Here is a 26,182-nt window from a genome sequence, read left to right as displayed (position 1 = left end):
AAAATCCCATAAGCACAATCACATCACAACCACACCACACTACTGTACACGCATCCTTGAGTCACAACAACGGTTTTTTTTATAAAACAGAAGACAAGGAATTATCAATCACGGTAGCATTAAAAAAATAATATAATTAAGCATATTCATAGGAAGACACTGCAGCTATCACAGAGTCAGAGATGAAATGACCGAATCCTCCACACATACTAGTTCAAATGAAAATTCAAAAATCAACACAATTTGACTTCCAAACCACAAAACACACTATTACAATAAATAATCTAGGGCAAAATCAGGGAATAAAGAGTTTTAGCAGCGAAATCAAAGTGCAAGAACAGGGAAATTCAAACGAAGTCAACTCCGTGGATGGTATTAGGGTTTTGAGGAGCAAAAACTGTGAGAGTGAAAACGAAAATTGCGGACAAGAAAGAGAAGAAGAAGCATAAGAATAATTTGTATGCGTTTAAGAGAGCGAAAAAAGAGTACCTGAGAATGTTTAGTGAGAAAGGAGTGGTTGTAGCAAAAGTTGAAGTGGGAGCGATCAGTTTGGGTTTAACGGGTGCGAACCACAGGGACGAACTTTAATATTGTTTGATCTGAGAGTGGACGTGGAGGGAAAGGAAAAGTGAAAAAGAATATATAACAAAGGGGCAAATTTTGAGAATGTTGGACGACATGTTTCGTTCATAGTTCGTAATTTCAGAAAAAGATAAATCAAAACTTATTTAAATAAAAAATTGAAAAATAAAAACAATTATATATTAGTAGAATAATATTACAAAAGTAATTTTTTTTATAATTTTATTGGGAGTAAATTTTGAATGGATAATGAAATTAGTTATGATTAAAATTAACAATTATTCGAATAATTAATAAGTTTATATTCCTATCCTTTAGAATTACATATCTATATCATATATTCTTATTATTTAAAATGACAGGTTTATCTTCCATATATTCTTATTTGATTTCTACACTATCTCTTGTATGCTCTAAGGGTTCAAACATTATCAATAAACTCTTGTAATTTTCAGTGTTCATCCTAGCTTAAAATCGTTGCTTCTTCTCGACATCTCCTTCAGTACTCTACCTTCATTCTATCATAACTCAAAATTTAACCGTTCAATTTTCAATTAGGGAGTTCTAAGCAATCTTGAAGCTGAAAGCAATCATTTCCACTGATTAAATTCGGTTTTCTTTCACTAGTAAGTGAAACCCCCTTTTCTGTGCCACTTTAGGGCTGGAACATGCAAGAAATCCCGTTGCATGTGGCTAGTAGTGTTTTTCCCCAAAATTCTAGTTTCAATTATGCTCTAAAAATTGTTTTTTATCACCAAACTGGTGATCTATAGGTATTTTTATAATTTCCTTTCAGTGCAAGGTGTTGCTCGATCATTTTGTGAGCTTGGCTGTTTGAGTAGAGGTAAGGGGAGCTAGGCCTTTTTTCTGAATTTGTTGTATAAAGTGTATGTATGTCAAAATCTGAATCGATGTGCTGTTTGAGACATGTTCTATTTTTGGTAACTCGAAATTGCATGTGCTAGAGAGTGAGATTTGTGAAACTGGGATGTGATGCCATAGACTGTATGTGAATGTGTTAATTTCTTTGATTGGATATGATGGAGCTATTTGAGGTAGGAAATCTGTTGTAGAGTTGAATTGATTGAAAGACAAGCGTATGGAGAGAGTTTTAGGTCTTTTGAGAGGAAGTGAGGTAGGGGTTTTGGGCTGTGAATGTTCTAAGTACAATTGGACAGTTTAGGCGGTGTAAACAAGTCAAATGTGACTCGTTAGGAACTTTATGATCGGTCTAAAACATGTTGCAAGTGGTAGAATTGAAATTGGGTCACTAGGTTGTTAATTTTGGTGTTCTAGAGATGAAATTAGATCTTAATCACTTTAGATACATTGTAAGAATGTTTAAAATCATCTAGACTAGTTAATTAGGTCTAAATAACGAGTTAGAGGTGCAAACCAGTGAACATTCTGTCACGAAGGTGAAAGTTGCACCTTAGGTTGGTTTTAGTCCATTCTAGGGGTTTTGCATTATTGAGTTGGTTTAGTACATCTAATTCCTATCCAAATGACCAATGCAATACTTTACTTTCATCTATAAACGTATTTTGTATCAATATTAGTGTTACAAATTTAAATTGATCATTTGGAAGTGTCTTAAATGCACTAAAACCAGAAAAATCAGGTTGTTGTTAAAAACTGATAAGAATAATTCATTATCTCACTTAATAATCGATTATTCTAGTCAAAACATCATATTTTCTTTAAAGTTCTCGTAAATAATCGATTATCACATGTAATAATCGATTATCATACGTAAATAATCGATTATCATATGTGATAATCGATTATTGTTGTCAGGAAAGCATCCAGGACAGTTTTGAGTGGTTTTAGGGGTTCCGGGTATCATTTTTGGACGTTATTTAGTTTGTTCTGGGGGTTTTTGACCCTTCCGGATCCATTGGTGAGAGTTTCAAAGTTGTTGTCCTTCTCTAAGTATAAGTTTAAGGGGTATTGGGTTGTTTAGTTGTTCTTCTTGAGCTGTTATTGTCTGTTAATGTATATTGAATTGTTTCATATGATTTTTGAAGTATAATTAATATTATACATATGTTTTGTATGCAATGTAAAAGTGAAGGGTTATATGTATATGGATTCAATGTGATAATATCATGGTATTTGCTTGTTCATGTCCTGAGTTAAGTTTTAAAGTGAAAGTATGGTTGATGAACGTAATTTCATGATCCTCAGGGAGGTTACATGATGGTGCCCTGTGGTTTGTTGTGATTGACCGCATGAATGGCAGGAGTGTCCTTATGGGGTTTATCCTGACATTTTAATGACCATCCATGCTCAAGTAAAGAGTGACGAGTCATGTGGTGAGAATAGCAAGAGGTCTTAGCCCATAGGTTCTTGGGTAAGTTACAACGGACTAACCTTGGGTGGCAGCTAATGGTTTTCCAGTTACTACACCACCCGGGTGCACAAACCCCTGAAACTTGACATTTCATACTAGTCTGGATGGTAAAATCATGTGGTTGGTCATTGGTATCAACAAAATGCATTTTGTCATAGTCTGTATTGTGTTATGGTCCTTGTATGCTTGACATAATTGATTGATAACATGCTTTTTATACCTAGCTCACCCTTGCTTGTTTGTGTTGTGTGTGTATGTCTTTCTTTTGCGATGATCATTCACTTGGATGTGAGCAGATGTTGAAGAGATTCCACTTGAGCAAGAGCTTGAGGACAATGATGTTACAACTTAGTCTTTTTAGGAATTTCTTTCTTTGTTGAACTTATATATCTTAAAATACTTTTTTGTAAATAAAGTTTTAAATTTATGGTCAATTTTGGATGATTATAAACTTATAACTTTATCTTTCTCTTTAAACTGTTTTATCATATTATAATATTTAATCATTAAAAATTATATTATCATATAATTTTTGAGATGTTACATGTACAATAAATATTTTGCATTTCTAAATTCTTATCTTACTTTTTTTTTATTATTGTCTGTTTGGAGTTTGACACTTTTATAATTTCAGATTTAATTTCTACCCTCTCTCTTATGTATACAATCAATATTTTACATATAAAGGATGGAGGAAAAAAATATATATTTAACTTATCATATGTCCTAACTCTTAAATATGTTATTTAATATATTGGAACAAAAATTTTAATTGTATGACATAATTATTTATTTCTTTAATAATTTACTTGAAAATTACGAAACTCAAAGAATTCAAATAGTGAAATCATTTGAGAAAACATACTTAACATCAATATGCTATACTATGAAAATCTCTAGGTTGATAACTCTTTTTTGTACTTATATATTTCTTGTCAACTTCTGTTTTTTTTTTGGAAAACTTTTACTCAATATTTTACTTATATAATGTACTCAATATTTTACTTATACAATTTTTTCTATGAATTTTAGTTTATAAGAATTTTTTATCAATTATCTAGCAAATAAATATTTTGTATAAAATTCTGGTGAATTTTACTGTAGTTTTAATTATTATTTATTTGATTTCGCGGATTAAAAGAAGCAAGAAAGTTGCTGATTTTTTAAAGTTTTTTATGCATATTTTCTTGCAAAAGGGAATTGGTAAGTAAACTTTATAATATTTTAAAATTTACTGGAAATCTACAATCTATCTGTATTTCTCTTATGAATATTTTTTATCACAAAAGAATAAAATATAGATTATTTTGTTAAAATAATTATAATCATTTTATTAATTTTTTATATATTTACTTTATGTATTTAAATTGTAAAACATTTTTTAAACATTTTTAATCTTAAATATTTATATAATCAAAATTGATAGCTTATATTTTTATTTGATTTAAATATTTCTATTGAAAATTATCATAAACTACTAATATCTGTAATACATATAAAATTCTGATATGATTTTTTTATGAGATAACATATATCATAAATAAATAAATAAAAAAGGTACGTAATGATAAATATAAATTATTTTTATATTCATTCAATTAACAGGTATTTAATTAATATAGTTATTATTGTTTTAGTCTTTGCACTTTTAAAGATTTTAATTGAAAATTATTGAAACCCTAGGAACATTTGTTTTTTTTTTATGAAGTGTTCATGAGTAAATACAATACTTTCGATTGGAAACAGTAGCAAAAACTCAAAACCTACAAGCTCATCGCGAGGTTTTTTCCATCATCGCGGCTAGAACAATACCGAATCTTCTGCACCTGTCAATTCAGAAACAACTTATTAGGTAAATTTATTCAGAAATACTCATGGAAATATGCTTTTCTTCAAGTTTTTCATATGAAGATTCATTGAGATGAGTACTGTCCTTCTCAGAAAGATTTGCCAGTAATTTTATTGGCATTTAAAATTTGTCAGGATTTCCTTTTTCACCTTTTCGCTATTGGAACATTGTTGCATACGATGTTGTATTTCATTTTTTATTTGGCATTTTTAGAATATGAATTTTGAAGTATCAAATATGTATTTGTCATAAATATTGCTCTGGAATTCATAATTTTGCAAGTTTCTGCAATGCATTCTACTTACTTTGGAATTTTCATCTTCTCACTACATGCTTGAAATGTGATCTCAGTGCGCTCACTCTCTTTCTTGTTTCTCGTTGTTTTTGCTCCCATTTTATTACTGAACTCACTCTCACTTACGGTCACTCACAACTCATACACTCTCTGTTTACGATTTTCACAAGTTCGGTATTGGTTTTAATAGGTTCGGGATAAATCGTGTTTGGCATTCGATTATCAATTGCCTACGATCAGATAGGGTTTTTTCGCATTTACTTTGACTTTATTTTGATTTCATTTTCATTTGAGGTTTGATTGTATTTAGTTTTTCACCTGTGTGCGACGTACCTCTTCTAGGGTTTTGTTTTGTTTTATGACGTGGAAGTCTTGACTTTCGTGTAATCCAAAGGGTATGTGCTTTATATTTAGTTCACGTTAAGATTGGTATATATTTAAGCAATCTCAAGTGCACCAGTAAGAAATCAGATTTTTTGAAGGGCAATTTTTCTTTTTCTTCTGCAAAATCGCAGTTTTAAGAAATCAGAGATTCTTTTCCTCTTCCACGTATCAATCAAATTAATATTGTTCTTCTGTTTTAAGTGGAGATATTGGCAATGAAAATGCTCTAGTTTATTCATTTGCAAGACTCTGAATCTTTATCATCTTAGATTTTGAATTGTCAAACTTGCAGAGTTTTAACTTGATTTAATTTTCCATTATTCTCACTACTTCAATCTCATAGGGGAGAGAAGCAGTGAAAGTTGTCTGGTTACATGATTTGGTGATCTCTACTCTTATTCTGATTTTTACCTTCTGCTTATTAACTTTTATTTTATTTTTTTGTTTCTTTAGTTCAATCTTACAAAACTAATGGTTTAATATCCGAGGTATCTTGTTTCCGAAACATGATTCGATGCATTTTTGCAGATGAAGGTGAAAAAGCAGAAGAGGCATAGAAAAACTTTGACTTTTTACACTGCGTGCTTTGGTTTTCGGAAGCCTTTCAAGGTTTTATGTGATGGGACATTTGTGCACCACCTTCTTGTGAATCGAATAACCCCTGCTGACATCGCACTTGGCAATATCCTCAGTGCTACTGTCAAACTCTACACTACCAGGTTACTCTCTCTTTTTGTGTCAAGATTTATTTCTATAAATTGTTACTGTTTTTGTTGGGATTGGATCTTTTTGTTTTTGTTTTTTACTTTGCTTTGGGATTTTTGATGGAGATGATGCAGGTGTGTTCTGGCTGAGTTGAAGCGACTTGGTAGCTCATATTCCGAGTCTCTGGAGGCGGCTCATAAACTCATAGTTGCCAGGTAATTACACTGATCGAGCACATATGTTGTGATGTGGATTGTTTCATTAGTTTTACTGTTTCAATGAATGTATTTCATGCACAATGAATGATAACTGAATGCAAATAACTCAGACCGTTTGGATTTATGCTTGTTTTGGTCACTAAACAGAGATGTAATTTTTATTAAATGTGTTTGGAACTAACTTGATAGGAAAAATTACGATTGTTTTATATTTTGAACTCCTTCTGTAAAATAGATTAATTATTAGAAAAGATAAATCAAAGATTAAAAATTTATAAATATAAAGAATGCATAATAAGACAAAGATGATAGGACGTCACAATCTAACAGATTGATAAGTCAAGAAAGATTCGTCACAAAGATATCTATCTTTAATAAGAACAGTGTTTTAATCCAAGAACAAAGAGAATCATCTTTTAAATGAAAATCAATTTCATAAATAACCAACCAAAGTGTTTACATTGGTCTTTTATATATACTTAACCTAAGACTCTAAAGATAAGCCTGAATACATCGGCCCAAATACTAACTTAAAATTAAAAAGAAAAACAGAAAAATAGAACGGACTTGTCGCCGAGCGACCACTCACCCAACTACCATTGGCACCCAGTGAATTATTCAATCTGTAAAATTCAAAATAAGTGCTCACCCAACAACTCATGGTTCACCGAGCGAATTTACAAGATTCAAACAACTCAAAAATATTCCAAAAGTGAACTATAAGCTATAATCTTCATATTTTTTGAGTTTTCAACTTGTATTATCATGAGCTTTAGCGAAAATTGTTCTTTTAATCTTTTACTCCTTGACCTTGTCACAAGTCCTTTCAACTACCACGGTTCTTCTTCAAGTTCCTTTTCCAATTCTTCTTGTATTAGTTATGGGGATAGTCTTCTATCACAGGAACCACATCACATACGACTTCATCAACATACTTACCTATGAAAAAGCAATATTTACTTGTTTATCCACCACCAAATCTCCATCCTCACTTAGCTATTGCAAAGCATAAGGGCTAGGGTGCATAGATGTTTCCAACCCAAGCTTTTTTACTAGCCTTTTACTTACTACATTTGTACAACTCCCTCCATCAATAATAAGTGAACACACCTCCTCCATAATTTGACATCAAGAATGAAAAATATTTCTTTTTTGGGTCTCGTCTTCCTCTTTGCTCATACTTCCCAACAATCTCCTAACCATAAAAAGATCTTCCTCCAAAGGTGGTACTGGTACTTCACACTCCTTTTCATCATCACTATTAGATGGTTCAGATTCACTAGATGATGGCTTATTAATAAATATAAAGAACTTGAAATAAGACAAAGATAATAGGATGTCACAACCTAGCAGATTGATAATTCATAGAAGATTCATCACAAAGATATTGATCTTTGATAAAAACCAATGTTCTAATACAAGAACAAAGAAAATCCTCTCTTAAATAAAAATCAATTTCATAAATGACCAACCAAAGGTGTTTACATCTGTCTTTGACAATTGTATAAATAGACTTAAACACTTAGGTCTCTAAAGATAAGCCCAAATACATCGATCCAAAAACTAATTTAAAATTAAAAAAAAAACAGAAAAATAGCACGGACTCATTGCCCAGCGACCATTGGCATGCAGCGAATTATTCAATCTGTAAAGCTCAAAATAAATCCTTGTCCAGTGACCCATGGTTTGCCCAATGAACGTACAAGGCTCAAACCATTCAAAACTATTCCATAAGTCAACTATAATCTATGATTTTCATATTCTGAGTTTCCAGCTTCTTGTATCATGATGAGCTTTGATGAAATCTGTTCTTCTAATCTTTTACTCCTTAACCATGTCACAGGTCCTTTAAACTTCCACAGTTCCTCTTCCAGTTTCTTTTCCAATTCTTCTTGTATTGGTTCCAGAGATAGTTCTCTATCATAACTAGACCCTTGGATGAAATACCCTGAACAATGACTGGAGTAGCTAAAATATTTGATACTGGTTGGGAATGCGGATGCAAGACTCTACTACTTAAATTATTTTTTGATTCTATTAGAATGTATAGATTATCCTTTAGATTCTGTTTCCTATTTTCCCATTTCTCTTAAGACTAATGGTCATTTCATAATTGCATTGGAATATATCATATCATTTAAGTTAATTTTAATTTCATGGTATTTTGTCCTTATCTCTCCCCTTTCCATACCTAATTAATTAACTTAAGTACCCTAATGTCAGAGGGTAATTGTATGCAGCCTTTCCCTAGCATAGGTAAAGAGGCTGTGGTTAGATTTGAGCCCACAACCAACTGGCAAAATGAGCCAACTCACTACTCTATAAGAAAAATTTATGTAGTGCGGGTTGGAGTTAAAAAAACTGAGACTTTGGACGTTGACCCTACTCTGTGAAGTGTCAAAGTGACGTTGACCCTACTTTGAACTCTAGTCCACAAGACAAATAAATGATGTGGTGCTTTTATGAAAATTTCAATACAGAATAATACTTAGCTTATTAATAATTGCACTCTCTGAGCACTGTATTTTTTTTGTATATTTTAAATTCATCCTAAACTTGTTAGGATGAATACTTGAAGTTATTTTAATACTCTTAGTACTCGATGTTTGACTCCAACCAATTTGCAGATGTGAGCATGCTAAATGTGTGAGTGCAGATGTTTGCATCAAGGAGGTTGTTGGAGAAAACAATTCTGAACATTTCTTTGTTGCTAGTCAGGACACTGACCTCCGGAAAAAGTTGCAAGAGGTTTGCATCATACATTATTTGTTTGAAAAGTTGATTCCAATTATTAGAAACGTTTTTCATTTTTGTATTGTCTTTGTAATCATGGTAATATCCATATATAAATGTTCCAATTAATTTTTGTATTGGACTTAAAATACATTTATCTTGGTACTAGATTTTTTGTAGCGGGCTCATTATCTGAGCAAAACTTTGTGTGAAAATCTTGGTCCGTGGGAATGAGGTGGATTTGCATTGAACAACAATATAATGTTACCGAATATGGAATATTGGTTACTCTTTGATATATGCTAGTGCATTTGATGAGCTTAGTGTTTAGTTGACATTTACATAACAATCTTGAAGAATTCTTTCCTTATCCAAACTACCAATTTGAAGGTGAAACTACTTTAAATCCAAGATTGTGACACTATTTGAAAATAGTTGATATTTGAAGTGTGGAAAACAAGATACTATCTTGTCTAGAGTGTCTGCCTTATCCCGGTTCTTATTTTTTATTCTTCTTGACACAGATTCAATGAATACCTCATTTACTATTATCTCTCTCCCATTTCTAATCCCATTCAATCAATACACTGTTGCATCACCTTGCCTTCTGTGAAGCATCTTCGTACTGGGGTTACGGATTTAGCCATTTGGAATAGCTATCTCTAATTAGAATGGTTGAATAGAATTTTCTTTAACATCTTGATGCCTTGGCATCTATAATTTTTTTTTTATTTCTGATTTTTAATGTGTTTCATTTGGTTCCTGATTTTCTCATAAATGATATGTTATTATTATTTTTATACACCTCTTCGGTGTGATATTCTCACCAAAAGAAAAAATAGAAAACTAATGCTTATTTTTGTCTAAAATCTGTTGAAGTGCTATAATGCTTTTAAATGCTGCAAGATATGCAGAATTGTACCTTCTGACGTATTATTCTTTTTAAATACTTGTATCAGGTACCTGGTGTGCCTCTCATATATGGTCTCAGAAATGCTCTTTTTCTTGAATCCCCATCTGCATTTCAACGACAGTATGTCAAAACTTCTGAAGAAGGGCGGTTGCATATGACTGAGAAAGAGTACAAGATATTGAAGCATAAAGTGATGAATAGACTGACTGACGAGGAAGCTAACAATTCGATTACTGAAATAATGGAAAATGTAGATTCAGGATATCAGACCACAAATATTCAGGCAGTTAAAAAGAGTACTGCTACAAAGAATCGGATGGAAATCAAGGATAAACCTCAGTTCAAGAGAAAAAAAGCAAAGGTTATAATTTAAGCTTGTGCTTTATCTTTTTTCTAACTTCAATTTTGTATATTTTTCATTTAAAAAAAAAGCATAATCACACGGTCCTAAGAAAACATATGGTCAATCTATTATTTCCGTTGTGTTCAATTATGTGGTTTTATGATGTATATTAGGCATGTCACCTTCATGGCCTATTTCTTGTCAATGTAAAACAAAGTATTGTCAGGCATTTTCAATTGTGTTTTATCATGTATATTAGGCCTGTCATCTTCATGGCATATTTCTTATCAATGGAAAACAAAGTATTTTCATTGACAATATGCAGGCATTCCTTAACAGGAAATGTTGGTGACGTTGTTTTAGGACAGATTGATGACCAAAGTATTTACGTTAATTACTGGGAAAGATTCTTATACTATATTACTTTTAAACTTTGCAGGGTCCAAACCCACTTTCGTGCAAGAAGAAAAATAAAAGCCAAAACATTGATCTTTCGAAGGTAGGGGTTGCAATTTCTATTTATTTTTTAATGTGAGCACATAAACACTTGGCTTGGAAATCTTGGATTTAATTTTGTTTCAACTTTTATGTAAATCATCGGATAAGTTTAGTTTATGTTGATGTATCAGTCATTCAGATTAAAATCATATAATTTATGCTATACTTTTTTGAACTTTTTTTTCTACATTTTGTTACACGTTGCATTTTTTTTTTTTTTGCAGGAAGCTAAAGGAGACAATGCAGCGAAGAGAAGTAGGAAAAGGAAAAGGTCACGTAAAGGGAAGAAGATGCCTACAGAAGGAGCCAGTTAGGTTGATTTATTTTATACTTTGACAAAAAAAGAACTTCTTGACTTTACTTTTTAAATATTAGATTTTCTTAGATTTTATAGTCTCTCAATTTTTCCATTTGCTTATATATGGAATTCGAAATAGCTAATGATTAGTGAAAATGGGTTTGAATATTATTTAAATGAGTTCTAACAGAATTGTCTAAGGTTTTGAATATTAAGTCTTTGTTGAGGATATTTTCTCTAACTATTACTGCGGGTTAATAAGTTTTGAATTCATTTTAAATTTGAAATTTTTTAACAAAGTTTAAATTTTCATTTTAGTAAGTATCTAAAAAATTTATATTTTTGCAAGAGTTTCTATCTATTAACTTTGTTAACTATTATCTTATATTGTTATTGATTATGTGTTTCTATATACAAAATAAAAAATGATATACTTAACTTTTAAGATTGTTAGAATGAAGTCCAATATATTTCATTTTTTTTTGTTTTATGAATAAAGTATAAAATATCATTTTTAAATATATGTGAATGTTTCATTTAATTTATACAGGCATAGTATTTTGTATGCCAATCTTCGATAGATGATAGAGAGAAGGCATTGTGTTTTGCACGCCAATTATACTAAGAACATTTACTGTATTTTTAAGTTTAAACATTTATTAGACATTATATCACCTCTTAAACAAAACATTTACGTCTCATATTATTTGTTGTATATATAAGTCTTTTTTTTTATAGACCAAATCTACTATATACTTTTTTTTTATTAACAACACTTAATTAAAATATATAAAATTTGATAAATTTAATTGTAGCACCATCTTTTTATACGATAGCTTTAGCATTATTAATGTTAAATATTTACTTCTAATATTATTTTAAGTAGAGTGGATAGCATAACTTTGCCTCTTCATATACATTAGTAAAAAAATAATTTATTGGTGTGTTTCTATTACCACATTCTTTTATATTAACATTTATCAATCATGTCAACTTTGTAATAATATTTTTAATTTTATATTAAAAGAGTTATTAAGTACAATTTAAATAAAAAATCAATCCACCTTATCAAAATTTAAATAAATTATTTTAAAGTTAACCTTTCATACATTAAATATTTTTATCATTTTCATGTTAGCAGAATAATAAAATTATTATTATTATTATTATCCATAATTATATTTATAAATTTTTATAATAGTAATTATTTAAATTAAATGATAATAATAATAGTTAATTAAACTATTTAATATTTTATATTAAGATAATTTCATACTAGTAATTACTTATTATTATTACACATAATTATACTTTATAACATAATGCTCATAAATTTAAATTGAATATTAATACTCTTTTATCAGAACCACTTCATTCCTATTAAAAAATAAATTTATAAACTTTCATAACTTAACTTTATATGTAACTTTTTAAATTATGAAAAATATATTAAATATTATGGTTGATAATATGAAATAATATTATTTCAAACTATTAAATTTAAAACAAAAATAACAGGGTATTTTGTATTAACTTTTAAAAGTGATTTCTCTTCCTCTCCGCTCCTAATATCCTTTACCCTTTTGTAAGCTAAACCAAGCTCTCCTCCGTGCTTGATCGTGGCGGCGGTGCCTCGACTTGGTTGCTTTCCTCCACCCCGCAACCCGCTCGCCTCCACTCTACTCCGCCAGTATACCCGTCAGAACCTCCATTCCGCCGTCATCTGTGCCGTGAGAAACTTACCTCATATCCGGCGTGTTCTCTGTGAGTGATTGTGCCTCTTCTAGGGTTTTTGAAGGACATTTTTTTTTTCTTCAGCGAAATTCCGTTTGCAGGTTTTAAGAAATCATAAATTCTTTTTCTCTTTCATGGTATCTATCAAATTAATATTGTTCTTCTGTAATTTATATATATATATATATATATGGGGGTGATGTATGCTTAATGTTAGATAACGAATGTTCCTTAAACATTATATGTTATGTGAGTGGCATATTGCATGAGCATATAATCCTCTAAATCAAAAGTTTGCACTTTGATCATAATTGAACACCTTGACACGTTTTGCTTGCCGAATTAACTGTTCCTTCCCTCACCAGAAAAGAAATACGGTTTTCGGTACATAATTGTAAAAGTTTTTTAAACTGCAGTGTAATACTCGAGCTTGTGTGCCCATCATGACACTTTCACTTTCAGTTCAAGCGTCCATGTCATGATTCTCGATATTTTGAATGAGAGAAATATAATTTATGGTAACATAACAGCCACCATAATTCTTGCTTGACAGCATTTACCTTAAAAGGACTAGAACAAGGCCCTGTCTGGTACCTTAATGACATGGTATGATCATGTACCCAATTTCTTTGCTCAAATCACACTCATAAGTTCAATTTATTTTCACCACTATGATCAATTTCGTATCACAAATCACACTGTTAATCACTCTCAACTATCGATACACTATCTGACCACCCTTAAGTGGAGATCTTGGCAATGAAAATGCTCAAGTTTATTCATTTGCGAGACTCTGAATCTTTATCATCTTAGATTTTGAATTCTCAAACTTGCAGAGTTTTAACTTGATTTAGTTTTACAATATTCCTACAACTTCAACCTCATAGGGGAGAGAAGCAGTGAATGTGTGGTTACATTATTTGGTGATTTCTGCTCTTGATTCCGATCCTTGAATTTGATTTGCACTCTTCACTGTTATCACAATCTTATTCCAGATTAGGTTTTTCAGTCTTTATTCCTTTATTTTTATTCAGTTCAATCTCAAAATATGCCTCCTTTACTGTTGTCTGTCTGCTTTGCTTAATGGGATATTAGTTATGCAACATAATCAGGATAAACTTTTACCTAGCAAGCTCCTAAAAACACATAAAGTAATTTTTTTAAAAATATCCACAGCTGTCTATGGATGCCTGCAGGTATAAAATTATGTCAATTTTCAACTGAAATGTAGCATGTAACAGGGTGTATTTTATGGGTGTCTGTATATTCGTTTTCCGTCTATACCTGTTGTCATCCACAACTGCTGATGTGGGCATGGTTTGAGCAATGTTTGATAAATTATAATAGGGAGTGTTCTTACTTCATCCTTAGTTTGAGATTTGATGAATATGTGTTTTTCATGGTAGACAAAACAAAGAGGGGAAAATGAACAAGGATAAGATCTTCAAGTTAGCAAAGGGGTTCAGGGGTAGAGCCAAGAATTGCATAAGGATTGCAAGGGAGAGAGTGGAGAAGGCCTTGCAATATTCTTACAGAGACCGTAGAAACAAAAAGAGAGACATGCGATCTCTTTGGATCCAAAGGATCAATGCTGGTACCCGTGTACATGGGGTATGTCTTCTTACTTCTTTCTTCTCTTACAAATCCATAATCTTTTACAATTTTATTGTTGACCAAGAAATTCAGTGTGAAGTTTTCAAACTGTCATTACTAAGTGCGTGTTAGGTTTTCGTTGAGAAAGAGCCTAAAATATGCTTATTAGAGAGAAATAGTTATTACTGTTGCACTTGCATGTTTAGGAATTTGTGCTATCAGAAAACCAAACATTGTCTAAAATGTTGGTGATCCAATTATTATGACTGTCAGCCTTTTGCTATTTCTTATACATAACACATGTGTACGCATATAACTCTAACAACTTCTCCACTTGAATCTTCTGCCAGAGCTCTTATTATCAGGATGTGATTACACATAGATGTCTAACTTTAGCAACAGTTTCACTTGAAAGCTGTGGAAGTAAAACCTGTGCTTATATAGTTAAACTATTACTTCTTTAAATAGGTTGCATGAAAAATATAGTCACATTACCGTACTAATTTTGATTTGTTGTGATGTTACCTATAAGAATAATTCTTTGCTTTAGCATTGTCTGCAAACATATGAAGTAACTTTCTATGAGTCTTCTCTTTCCTCAATCATGTCATATTTATCCAGCATCTCTAGACCGAGCAACTGCTACTGCTCTCTTGTTAAAGCATAGGAGGATGCACCGGATGAGCAAATCATTCAGAGATGGATCTTGTCTTTGATGTGTGATAGGAGTATGCCATGGAAATGAAAGTGTTCTTTGGTGTAAATTAGCTGGCTTGGTAGACAGATTGGATTATTTGGTGAACTTGCATCTGAACCTTATTCGCTGTAGTAAATGACAACGGACTGAATACATGGTGTCTGTGACTGATACATATGTAACCTCAAATAAATTGAATAATAGGTGAACATGCGTCTAGAATCTGTAATTTTTCTCATGCATTAACACCTTTATTTTGAGTTTATATTTACATGCCACGAGGTATTCAATCTTTTACTATTTTCTTTGTTGAATATTTTTTCCTTTGTTTGCCAGGTCAATTATGGGAACTTTATGCATGGACTGATGAAGGAAAACATCCAACTTAACAGAAAGGTTCTATCAGAGTTATCTATGCATGAACCCTATAGCTTCAAGTCTTTGGTTGATGTATCGCGAAATGCATTTCCAGGAAACAAGAATGTTGTGATTCCTCCTAGAAAGGTCGCTTTTTAGGGGTCATGATACTTCAGCAAACATTTAGTGGTCGTTTATGTTAGAATCCTTAACAAATTTTGAGGATTTCGGGTTTCGTACGCTATCCTTTCAATTTTGTATGTCTGTGATTCTCGAAGTCGGTATTGAGTACTTTTTATCTGTATGTTCTTCCTCCTTCCTTACCCCTTTTCAATGTCAGAAATGTTGGAATAATAATAAGCCTTAATCTCAAGCATTTTACTTCCATTAGCCTCTACCAAAAATTAAATGATTTTTTAATACAGATTTGTCTCCTTAGGACTGCTTGAATCTGTAAGTTGAAAAATCATTTCATCTCAATCTTAACAATCATCAGTATTATTTGATTATCTGAACACATTATAATCTTAAATTCATAAGACAAGATCATCAATACATCACAGTAAATTTTATTTTAAATTTCTGTGCTACATTGAGTTTGTCTAAGGTTATCATTACACACACATACAGTACAGATTTGATGATTCACTTGCAGAAGACTATTACGAGTCTCCATGCACGAGTAGATTGAGTGATTATGTATAGAATCATTGTATGTTTTTCTTCTAAGATATAATAACTTTATAAATACTAAAACTTCTGAAAAAAGATTAAAGAAAAGGCCGGAGAATTCAATATCTTGTAACTCTTTTATCAATAGCTATATTTATTTATAATAATGTAAGAAAAAAATTCATGCCTGACTATTTATTTTTTCACACTTTTAAGTAGCTACTTTGAAAATATATAAATGCAAAGACAATGTGCACATAAAATTAACATAAACCGTGCTATTATTTTCTTTTATATAAATCTTAAAAAAAAAAGGAAATAGGCAATACTATATAAAAGAGAGTTACTGGTTTAAAAAAACTGATTTAAAATAATGAAAAAAGTAAACATTTTAAGATTTTTTATAAAACTATAATAAAATACTTACCAATATTTCCCCACATAATTAAAAAAATTAAAATATTTGTAAAATATAATACTCCTCGTCTAATCACTCATTTATTTGTTATCAAATATTTTTTTTAAAAAAAACTTACCTTCACTATTTCAAAGTTGTTTTTGACTTTTTTTTTTATTTATATATCTATCAATCTAAATATTTTAACTTGTCTTTATCTATTTCAAAAAATTTATTTATTATAAATATTTGTTTTATGCTAAAATTACCCTTCTATTGATATTTTTTCATTCAGACAATTCTAATTCGATATTTTACTTTTTATTTTGGACAATGCTTCCGTCTATTGTTATGGGTCAACTACACTCTTCTCTGTTTTCATTTCACAATTATAAAAATTTATCTTTTTTTAAAAATATCCTTAAAAATGTGTTGTAAAGGATTATAAAAACATGTTTTAATATAAAATAAGAGAAATTGAACAGTTAGGCATGAAAATCAAACACCTATACTTAGACAAGAAAAAGTATAAAAATCGTGTAAAGTTAGAGAGTCGTAGTCTTAAGTTTTAAGAGGGAGACACTAGAAGATTATCGATGAAAGTTTAACAAGTCTATATAATATATGAATATGTCATTTCTAACAATTTTTTTTTTTTAAGATAATAGGTTGATGAATTCTTCTTCTATATATATTTTTTATCTTATTCGTTTTTATTTCATATAAAACTTTCAACCTCCTCTTAAATTCATAAAATTCATAACACATAGAGTTGAGAATGAATGAAATTTAAACACCAAAAGTAGAGTTGCAAATTTTTTTCTTTTTGGTTTAGACAATATATAAAGAATAAGAAAACCCTTGACAAGGAACAATGTAAAGTTCTTATCTTAATTTACACATTACTGTTTGTTTTGGAGGAAAAAAAAAAGACTGACATTGCCAAGCATACAAGCAAAGTATTCTTTGGAGAGAAAATGTGTTATTTTCTCCTTCTCTTGCATAGGACAAGAAAGAAAAATCCTCAACATAGTTAAATCAATCTTTGCACGAAAAGGAAGAACTAGGTTCCAAGAAAACAAATCTATCTGCTCTCCAATGTCTATATATAATCAACCTAACTTCAGATTTCATTCACCAAGACAAGAAACAAAGATATTTTACACTTAAAAATAAGAAGAAACAAAGGTGAGAATGTCGTTAGATGAAAGAACAAATCCACAAGCAGCAGCTGAACCTGTTCATGAAGATTTTATACCACCCTCCGATTGGGATCGCCAGGAAAATAGTGACACCCTCATTCTTATGCTTCCAGGTTCACTGCTTTTAGCTTCTATCATTTTCATAATATTAAACCCATTTCTTAATATTCCAGGTCATAAAATATAGCACAATAATAAGTTCTTGTAGACATAATAAATAGGTTTAATTGCTTCTTTTGTCCCCAGTTTGGTTGAAGTGTGTCAAATTGGTCCCGTTTTAGAAAAATGTTAATTTCGTCTCCATATAAAAAAAAATTGTGTCAATCAAGTCATCTCCGTTAAAAATCATTGTTTTCAAAAATCAGGGATCGGACCCATGAAGTGGTTATTATTCAAAACTCACTTTATTTAACGGAAATGACTTGATTGATACAAATTTTTTCTATATGGGGACGAAATTGACATTTTTTTAAAAGGGGACGAATTTGACACACTTGAACCAAACTGGGGACAAAAGAAACAATTAAACCTAATAAATACATAGATAAGAGAAAGGAAAAGTAATTTTTGTTTGAAATGAAAAAAACATTATATTTTAATAATATTTTTACAATAAATAATGTATTATTATTTTATTGGTTTATATATTTGAAACGGATTACATGTAATGTAATGAATTTGTATGTATGTGTGTTTGATTTAACAGGGTTTAGAAAAGAACAATTGAAGGTTCAAGTGTCCTCTAACCGTGTGCTAAGGTTGAGAGGTGAAAGAAAGATCAGTGATAACAAATGGCGTAGATTTCATAAGGAAGTAAACCTTTCTGATTCTCATGACACCACTGGAATCAATGCCAAGTTTGAAGCTGGAATGCTATACGTAAAGCTTCCCAAACTCATCAAACCACCAATACCAACAAGTCCAACAACTGATGATGATCACAAACCAGATGCTACTGAACAACATGATCATGAAAAAGACTCAAAAGAGGACACAACTCATGAAGAATCCAAGATGGAGGAACAGCCAACAGCAGTTCATGAAGAGTCTCAAGTGATGCTGCAAAAGGAAAAGAGCAAAGCAGAAAGTGAAGACAAAAGTGAAGAAATGCAGGAAACTAAAGAAACAACAGTGAAGGAGCAGAAGGAAGGTGATGAAGATTCTGAAAAGAAGGTGGCAGAATCAGAAGTAAAAAGAGATAATGATGAGAAAGAGATGAGAGAAGTTGTAGCTTCAAAGGGTCTTGAAGGGTTAAGTAGGATTAGTGTGGGGAAGATGAAGACAAGGGTGGAGAAGATTTCTGAGATGGTTTTGGAGGTTAAGAAGCAGAATAAGGTAGCCAACTTAGTTGTTCTTGTCTTTCTTGTGTTGCTTATTGGAATCTACGTAAAGAGTGTGGTCAAGTCATCTTTTGCAGGACCCAAAAACCAAGACCTTTGATCAATTGCTTCATTTTCTTGGATTACTGTGTCAACATGCATCAAGGGCATGAGATAAAATTACCTGTGTGTTCGTGAAATTATAAATAGATTGTGATCTCATGTTCTTGTAATTATCTTTTGTATATTTTGTTCCTTTGTTACTTGATCCAGTGTTCAATCTTATAAAAACAATGAAAAAATGATCCAATGTTGAGTTTTGAGCTAACAGTCGGAGAGAATTCAAGGTAGGCGAACAAGTGTAACAATGTGCCAACTAACCTGATGAGTTTGGATTTAGTTGTTTAGCACAAAGATAAACATCACATTCTATTTTAAAATTATTTCTACTAAACTGAGTCATATAAGAATGAATTTTAACATTTTGTTTAACAGGTGACTCAAATGTCTATACCATAAATTAATTGACAATTTTTTTGTCAAATGTTAATGAATGCACCTTTGGAATGAAAAAGATAAATCATTCGTTTGTTCATTCGCCCTAATCAACTTCATTTTCTAATCCTATATTACACATGATAATTGGAGCATCATCTAATTGTAATACAAAATTAATTCACAAGTTAATTCAGTCACAAAAAAGACATTCCCAAATTGCAAACTACTATCCAAAATCATGTTGTCCTCCTTCGTATATGTGATATTTACTCCATTTGTCACTTGATGTGAAACTCTCAATTGGATTTGATAGAACATGAGACTCGTCACCATTCTTCTTTGTCATAATCTCTTACATTATGAAAAAAAAGTTGTTTTTGTCTAGATCTTTTTTAGGCTTTTGAAACCATGATAGGTTTTATATAAAGAAAATTCATCCCTCTTTATCAATCAAACCATCAATTTGGAATTCATTCAAAACTTTAATTTTCATCATTAAACTTTAAAAATGAATGAATTTAACTCTTAATCCAATTATATTAATGTTTGTTAAGGTTTCAAAAGCATTTCTTAGTTGACATTAAAATGAAAACGTGTCAAAGGAGTAAATAACTCAAATGTTAACACGTGTTTGACATGACAAAAAATCTAAAAATTGTTTTGAGGTGTAGGAGTTTTAGGCTGAATTTAAGGTTGATATTAGTAAAGAAGTTGTAAATCAAAGCAGTCAGACTACTAAAGAGATTGACCGAGCATTATGACAGATTGGACGGGACGTACAGGAGGCTGGCCGAGCTGTTGGAAAGCTCGTCCATGCTTCGTTCCACTCCTCCACAACATGTGGAAGGATACCTGGAGAAGACATTCTGATACTTAAGTCAGTAGATGACCATTTAGTTAGCGAAACATGCATATTGTGTGCATGATGTTTTAAAGTCACACGCCAGACCTTTATATAATAGTTAAGATGAGCTTTCACCTTTTGCTAGACTAATAATGGTTCAATCACACCTTAATCTGTATTAAGGAGTTAATTTGTCGGTCGATAACCATTAGGATGTTCGACTCATTAAAGGAATGATTGAGCTATTGAACAAGCCAGTCAAACAGTTTTGGAGCTCAGTGTGTTGTGGAAAAGGTTGGTCAAGTTGTTGTGAAGTTCGACAATACGGTGGAAGAGGTTGACCAAACTGTTGTGGTACTCAATCATACTAATGTAAAAACCAACCGAATTGTTGAGAAGCTCAATCATAAGAGAAATTGACTCAATTGATAAAGCTCGATCCTAACAAAATTGGTCAAACTAACAGAGTTCAATCCCAAAAGAATAACTAGATTGATAGAGTTTAGTCCGTACAAAATAATTAGATTAAAATTGAGAGACTACAACTATGTTTAATTTTAAAATAACATAAACAATCACAATGACAATATAATAAATTGTAAATGTAATTTTTTTATACTATTATTTTTAATTTCTAAAACGCTTTGTACCAAAAACTTTGTGTATTATATTAATGTTGTGTAGGTATTTGAAAACATTATAACATGAATTTGGAAAAAGCCACCATAAATATTAAAACAACGAAGTTATAGATTTCTCCCACCAAAACATGATAAAAAAAGAAGAAAAACAAAACATTAACTAGAACAATATATGATTCTATTCCTCGCCCTCCTTTTTCTCATCAAACACAACTTGCATATCTTCTATTTGTCTAGATTCTTCTATTTTGAAACCTAAAGTGAAATTCCCATTTCATCACACAGAAACTAAACATTGCAGTTTCTAAACCCAAAACAGAAGGGTAAAATCGTCAACAGAGAAATATTTCCCTTAAACCCTAACCCCCAACATTTTGTTTTCTTTGTGTCCAAGCAAATTTTCCCTTCATTTCCTCACTTTTCTCCTCAAAAATCACTTTCTCTCTTCAATCCAAACTCGAATCTGTGCTCAATCCGTTTTCTTCGGCCATGTTCTTCCACAGGGTGCTGTCCCGTTCCTCTGCAACCCTTTGTCGAAGCTTCACCCTTTCTGTTTCACGAAATTCCCAACCTTTCTCCAATCACTTTCATTCTCTCCTCCACCCATCACCCAACAAGGTAACTCTATTCTAAAAACCTGAACAAAGTATTCTTTTTTTGCTAATTTTAGTATTGGGGTTTAACTAGGGTTTTAGGGTTTATTGAAAACATTACAGTTTTGGCATTTTGTATTCCATGTGAGTTGAGTTTATCATTATGATATTTTGGCAATGAATTATTGTGTAGATTTTGTAATTGTTTTATTTTGTTCCTTAGAATTCTGCGTTCAGGAGATTTAGCTTTGATTAAGTATTCTCATCATCTGATATTTCTGATGTTCCAGCTGATTCTAGTTGAAGCTACTTTGCGGAATCCACTGAATTCATCTTTGATTTCGAGATTCGGATTTTCTTCTTCGGCCTCATCTGAACCTGCCAGTAATGACCCTGTAAAGGCATGTGAGGAAGAAAAGGTGACTGATCAGTCTGAACAAGCCAAAGCTGCTGATCAAACCAAAGAATCAGGTTTCGTTTCGAAATCTCGGTCTTAAGCTTGATTGGTCGAAAGAAATATTTGAAGTTTTGACTGAACTGCGTTTTCTGCTTCAGATGTAGAGAGTGAATGTGATCAATCCAGGGATGATTTAATAAAGCTTGTTGCTGAGAAGGAACAGCTTTTGAAGTTGAAACACAAGGAGATTGGGGAAATGCAGGACAAAGTTCTGCGAACATATGCGGAGATGGAGAATGTCATGGCCAGAACAAGGCGTGAAGCAGAAAATTCGAAAAAATTTGCTATACAGGTCGAGTTTTGACCTTTTTTAAATTCTTATTTTGTGATTTCGGAAGAGTCTTGACCTCTTTGTACTCGTTCTTCAATTTTTGTGCTGAGTGGCTTTAATGTGATGTAGAATTTTGCGAAGAGTCTACTAGATGTTGCTGACAATTTGGGAAGAGCTTCCTCTGTTGTAAAGGAGAGTTTTTCCAAAATTGAATCTCCTAAGGAGTCTTCGGAAGCAGCACAACTCCTGAAAACACTTCTTGAAGGTGTTGAAATGACTGAGAAACAACTTGCAGAGGTAGACTGTTATACTCCATGGTTATGTTGTTTATTTGCAATAGTCCTAGCTAGCATAATGTATTTTCTCAGTGTCATTTATAAAGTTGTTTTACCTCTTGTTGCAGTGTTTAGATGGGTTTCTGTGTACACGATAGATAACAGGTGGATTTGAAGGTTCTTTGGGTCTGTATGAAAGGGTTTTTGGGGAATTGATGTGCCAGGAATAGGAAGTGGACTTTGGCTAAGTTGGTGACTGTCAAGCTGTCAGGGTGTTATCCACACTTTCTAGGATTAATACTGGTTTTAGAAAACCTTATAAGGAAAAATTAACTGTGGTACTTTTGTTTTGGTGGGTTGAATTGTCCATATTTTATGCAAGGGAAGTAGCCTCGTTGTAGAGAAAATCGAAGAAAACAATAGAAAAGATTAGAAGAATACTAGGGAATCAAACCTAGGGTCTGATTGTGCAAGCACCTTCTAGAAGATACAAATTTGCTGTGAATTGTAATAACTTTTTGGTGAATCATTCTGTTTTCTTGAAAGCGTTTTCAATTAGCCATCCTTCAAGCATTATGATTGAAATCCTAATGTTATTGTCCCTTATATTTAAGGTTTAAGATTTAAGAGAAGCTTGGACACAAATTAAGGAAGACATTAAAACCCAATTCAAGCCTGAGCCCAAAAAAGACCAGTACAAGAAAAGTGAATGCATAGTTAGGCTAATGCATAGATGGAATATTAAAATCAACCATAACAATGGGTCCGTGGTTAGAATAGAGTTGTTTAGAGTGGTTCTTTTGGGAGTCAAGTTAGAAAAGGGTTGATTGGAGAGTGGTTCGTAAGGGAGTGAATTGAGACTAAGTTAATCATTTTTATATTGTTTGTTTGACTTAATGTGCTCCTAGAAATAGTTCCAGTGTGTAATCTTGTTCATTTAGTTTGACAACTATTGCTTATAGGTACTGAAAAAGCATGGTGTAGAAAAATATGATCCTACAAATGAGCCATTTGATCCACACAGGCACAATGCCATCTTCCAAATCCCTGATGCTACCAAGGCCCCTGGCACTGTTGGAGTTGTTCTAAAGGTATTCTATATACTTGTCTGTTGTAGTAATGTGATTTTTTCCTAGTGTCTACATTGTTTTTTTTTTCTTTTCAAAATTGTGTTGTATTTGGAAAAACTTATCGAACTTGAAAACTATACGAAGTCTAGGTTGAGGTGTTTATTATTAATGATTAGCTTTTTGTTTATTGTATTGGCAATACTGATTATTTCCATCGATGTTTATTAAAGATTTTTAAGAGGTTTTGTATTTGTGCTTGAGTCCTTGACAGAAAGGATGTGTTGGAAATATCACATTGATTATAGATATGACCAAATTATAATTTATAAATGAATGCAAATTCATCTTACAAGTTAGTTTTATAGGATTTGGGATTAAGTATCTTGGCAAGGTTTAATAAGTCTATAGTGTCACTTGCTATTGAGCTGCCATTGAGTCACTCGTAGATATTAAGTTTCAAACTCAAGATGTTCATATTATATGTATATAATTGAATGCAAACTTCATCTTTGATGACAGTTTGATGAGGGTGAGTTGGATTTAAAATCCATTTTTTGAGAGTTTGGAATAAATGTGGTCTTGTTCTTAGGTTTGCTTGACGGTTCATTCATAAACACTCAAACAATGCCACTGTTAGTAATTTCCTTTGTTTTACATCCCTTACCACCAATCCTTACATGGCTTAACCCTCGGTCATTTTTGCAGGCTGGATATATGCTCTATGATCGTGTTCTTCGTCCGGCAGAAGTTGGTGTAACTCAAGAAGTAGATGATAGCAAAGCAGCTGAGTGATGATGGCATGAAGGAAAGCCTGAGTAGTGAGTTCTTGTTGAATACCATTCAATGTCTTTTTGCAATATGCTTCTATTATTCGGACTCTTATTTTTTAATAAAAAAAATACCATGTACGACGATCTTGATTCCATGAGATTTTGATAGTATACATGCTATTTGCATGTTCATTATAGTAACATCTTTTGTAACCTCTGAGTACCCGCACTGAGTTCAGGAGTTTTAGTCCCTTTTGGCAAATCATAATTTTACAAGGGGTGAAATTGTAAGACTTTTGTGCCTGATGGTTAATTTTCACATGCAGCTTCCCCCATCCCCCATTTTTGCCCATTTATTGAATTCTCTATGGTTTTTTACATATCATTATATCTAATGAATACTTGGTCAGAATAAAGATTCTGTATGGTTTTCTACATATCATTATATGTAATGATTACTTGGGTCAATAGTTACAAACTTGGTCAGCATAAAGATTTTTTACTGTCAAAAAATAGATGGTTAGGTATATGCATCGCAGCTCTTTGCTGAGTTTTTGGTGTTAGAATCTTTAAAATATACTTATGTTGGTATATTTAAAAAAGTTTTTAATATATTTTAAAACATAAAAATAAGTGTTTATCAGGGTATTTTGAAGGTTCAAAGAGGGACAACACCTAAAAATCAACGAGAATTTGATGCATGGTATGATTGTTAATTTTTTTTTTTAATTATTTTATGTCACAATTAAAATATTTTTAATTTGTTTATGTAAAATAATTTGTATTGACATTATATGTTGAAATTATGATTATTATTGGTTTGTGCTTTATATTATTTTGTTTCACCAAGGTTGCTTAGATGGTGTTATTAAAAAATTAGGCCGAGGAATCTAATTTCTTCTGGCAAGCCTTATTAGCAAGAATGTGTTAACCGTCCTTAAAATGTTCAATTGCGGAATTACAGTTTATTCTGAGATTCAAATATTATTGTTGTTATCTGTAAAAAGTGAAAAAAATTGTCATTTTTCAAACATTAATTGTCGATTTAGTTTATGGGTATTATATATAACTCATCCAAAAAGAAAACGGAGTATCTTAGTGATATAGAAAGGAAGTCGGATAATAGGTAAAAGTGAGAACTGATTTTATTTTATTTTGTATGTAAATTGACAAATTTGAATCCAAATTAAAACAAAATTGACTCATGTTAATGATTTATTTAATTTCGAAAAAACATTAATATTTACATAGAAATGTGTCTTTTCATTTTAAAAAAAAAAAGGTTAAGAAATAAAATTGTTTCGAAATATAAGGTGAAGATTATCTCTCCCAAGCAATTTCAATTAACCGTAATCATCTTTTATCTTAAATTATTTAAAATTAGGGTTAATTTTCACATGAATACTTCGTCGTGAAAATACATCAAGACCGTCGATACCAATGTAAATAATTTTATGCTAAAATCTAATTTAGATGCACATTAATAGAAAAAGTTATTTTAACGTAAAACGTTTGAATCACGTCTGAAGACGCCGAAAGCTATATAATATATAGATCTAAATTCAATTCTGTTGATATGGATAATTTCATAATACTAAAAGTGGGTTTAGTTTAAATTCAA

The 26,182-nt window shown here is 31.4% G+C and overlaps 5 protein-coding genes across 8 annotated transcripts in view; 4 read left to right on the top strand and 1 right to left on the bottom strand.

Annotated features, from left to right (window-relative positions):
- LOC106757574 (structural maintenance of chromosomes protein 3) overlaps positions 1–664 on the bottom strand; it is a 36,316-nt gene extending 35,652 nt beyond the window's left edge. Inside the window, exon 1 of the mRNA XM_014640256.2 lies at positions 490–664. The gene's annotated coding sequence lies outside the window, so the exon portion shown is untranslated. The remainder of the gene's footprint in view (positions 1–489) is intronic.
- A 3,964-nt stretch (positions 665–4,628) lies between these two features.
- On the top strand, positions 4,629–11,342 carry LOC106757215 (rRNA-processing protein UTP23 homolog). Of its 2 annotated transcripts, none has more exons than XM_014639836.2 (7): positions 4,629–4,787; positions 5,992–6,182; positions 6,303–6,383; positions 9,014–9,134; positions 10,079–10,393; positions 10,815–10,874; positions 11,098–11,342. In XM_014639836.2, the coding sequence occupies exons 2-7, from the start codon at positions 5,992–5,994 to the stop codon at positions 11,185–11,187; spliced, it is 858 nt and encodes a 285-aa protein (XP_014495322.1). In that variant the 5' UTR covers positions 4,629–4,787; the 3' UTR covers positions 11,188–11,342. The 2 variants fall into 2 exon arrangements, with proteins under 2 accessions (XP_014495322.1, XP_014495323.1); XM_014639837.1 differs by lacking the exon at positions 4,629–4,787 and adding an exon at positions 5,824–5,845.
- Positions 11,343–12,720: 1,378 nt separating this feature from the next.
- LOC106757132 (50S ribosomal protein L20) lies at positions 12,721–15,939 on the top strand. 3 transcript variants are annotated; one of them, XM_022779484.1, is made up of 4 exons: positions 12,721–12,935; positions 13,459–13,511; positions 14,312–14,516; positions 15,532–15,939. In XM_022779484.1, the coding sequence occupies exons 3-4, from the start codon at positions 14,331–14,333 to the stop codon at positions 15,709–15,711; spliced, it is 366 nt and encodes a 121-aa protein (XP_022635205.1). In that variant the 5' UTR covers positions 12,721–12,935; positions 13,459–13,511; positions 14,312–14,330; the 3' UTR covers positions 15,712–15,939. The 3 variants fall into 3 exon arrangements, with proteins under 3 accessions (XP_022635205.1, XP_014495212.1, XP_014495211.1); XM_014639726.2 differs by lacking the exon at positions 13,459–13,511 and having other exon boundaries at positions 12,721–13,006; XM_014639725.2 differs by lacking the exon at positions 13,459–13,511 and having other exon boundaries at positions 12,723–12,935.
- A 1,742-nt stretch (positions 15,940–17,681) lies between these two features.
- On the top strand, positions 17,682–19,530 carry LOC106757452 (inactive protein RESTRICTED TEV MOVEMENT 2). The gene is made up of 2 exons (XM_014640125.2): positions 17,682–17,936; positions 18,530–19,530. Exons 1-2 carry the CDS (start codon positions 17,816–17,818, stop codon positions 19,261–19,263), a joined length of 855 nt encoding a protein of 284 aa, XP_014495611.1. The 5' UTR covers positions 17,682–17,815; the 3' UTR covers positions 19,264–19,530.
- Positions 19,531–21,400: 1,870 nt separating this feature from the next.
- On the top strand, positions 21,401–24,913 carry LOC106757095 (protein GrpE). Its single transcript, XM_014639683.2, has 6 exons — positions 21,401–21,743; positions 22,009–22,189; positions 22,274–22,467; positions 22,576–22,743; positions 23,684–23,812; positions 24,497–24,913. The coding sequence occupies exons 1-6, from the start codon at positions 21,615–21,617 to the stop codon at positions 24,581–24,583; spliced, it is 888 nt and encodes a 295-aa protein (XP_014495169.1). The 5' UTR covers positions 21,401–21,614; the 3' UTR covers positions 24,584–24,913.
- The last annotated feature ends 1,269 nt before the right edge of the window (positions 24,914–26,182 follow it).

The sequence above is a fragment of the Vigna radiata genome, chromosome 3 (assembly GCF_000741045.1).
Source record: "Vigna radiata var. radiata cultivar VC1973A chromosome 3, Vradiata_ver6, whole genome shotgun sequence".
Classification (NCBI taxonomy): domain Eukaryota; kingdom Viridiplantae; phylum Streptophyta; class Magnoliopsida; order Fabales; family Fabaceae; genus Vigna; species Vigna radiata.
This window is presented reverse-complemented; position numbering and strand designations above follow the sequence as displayed.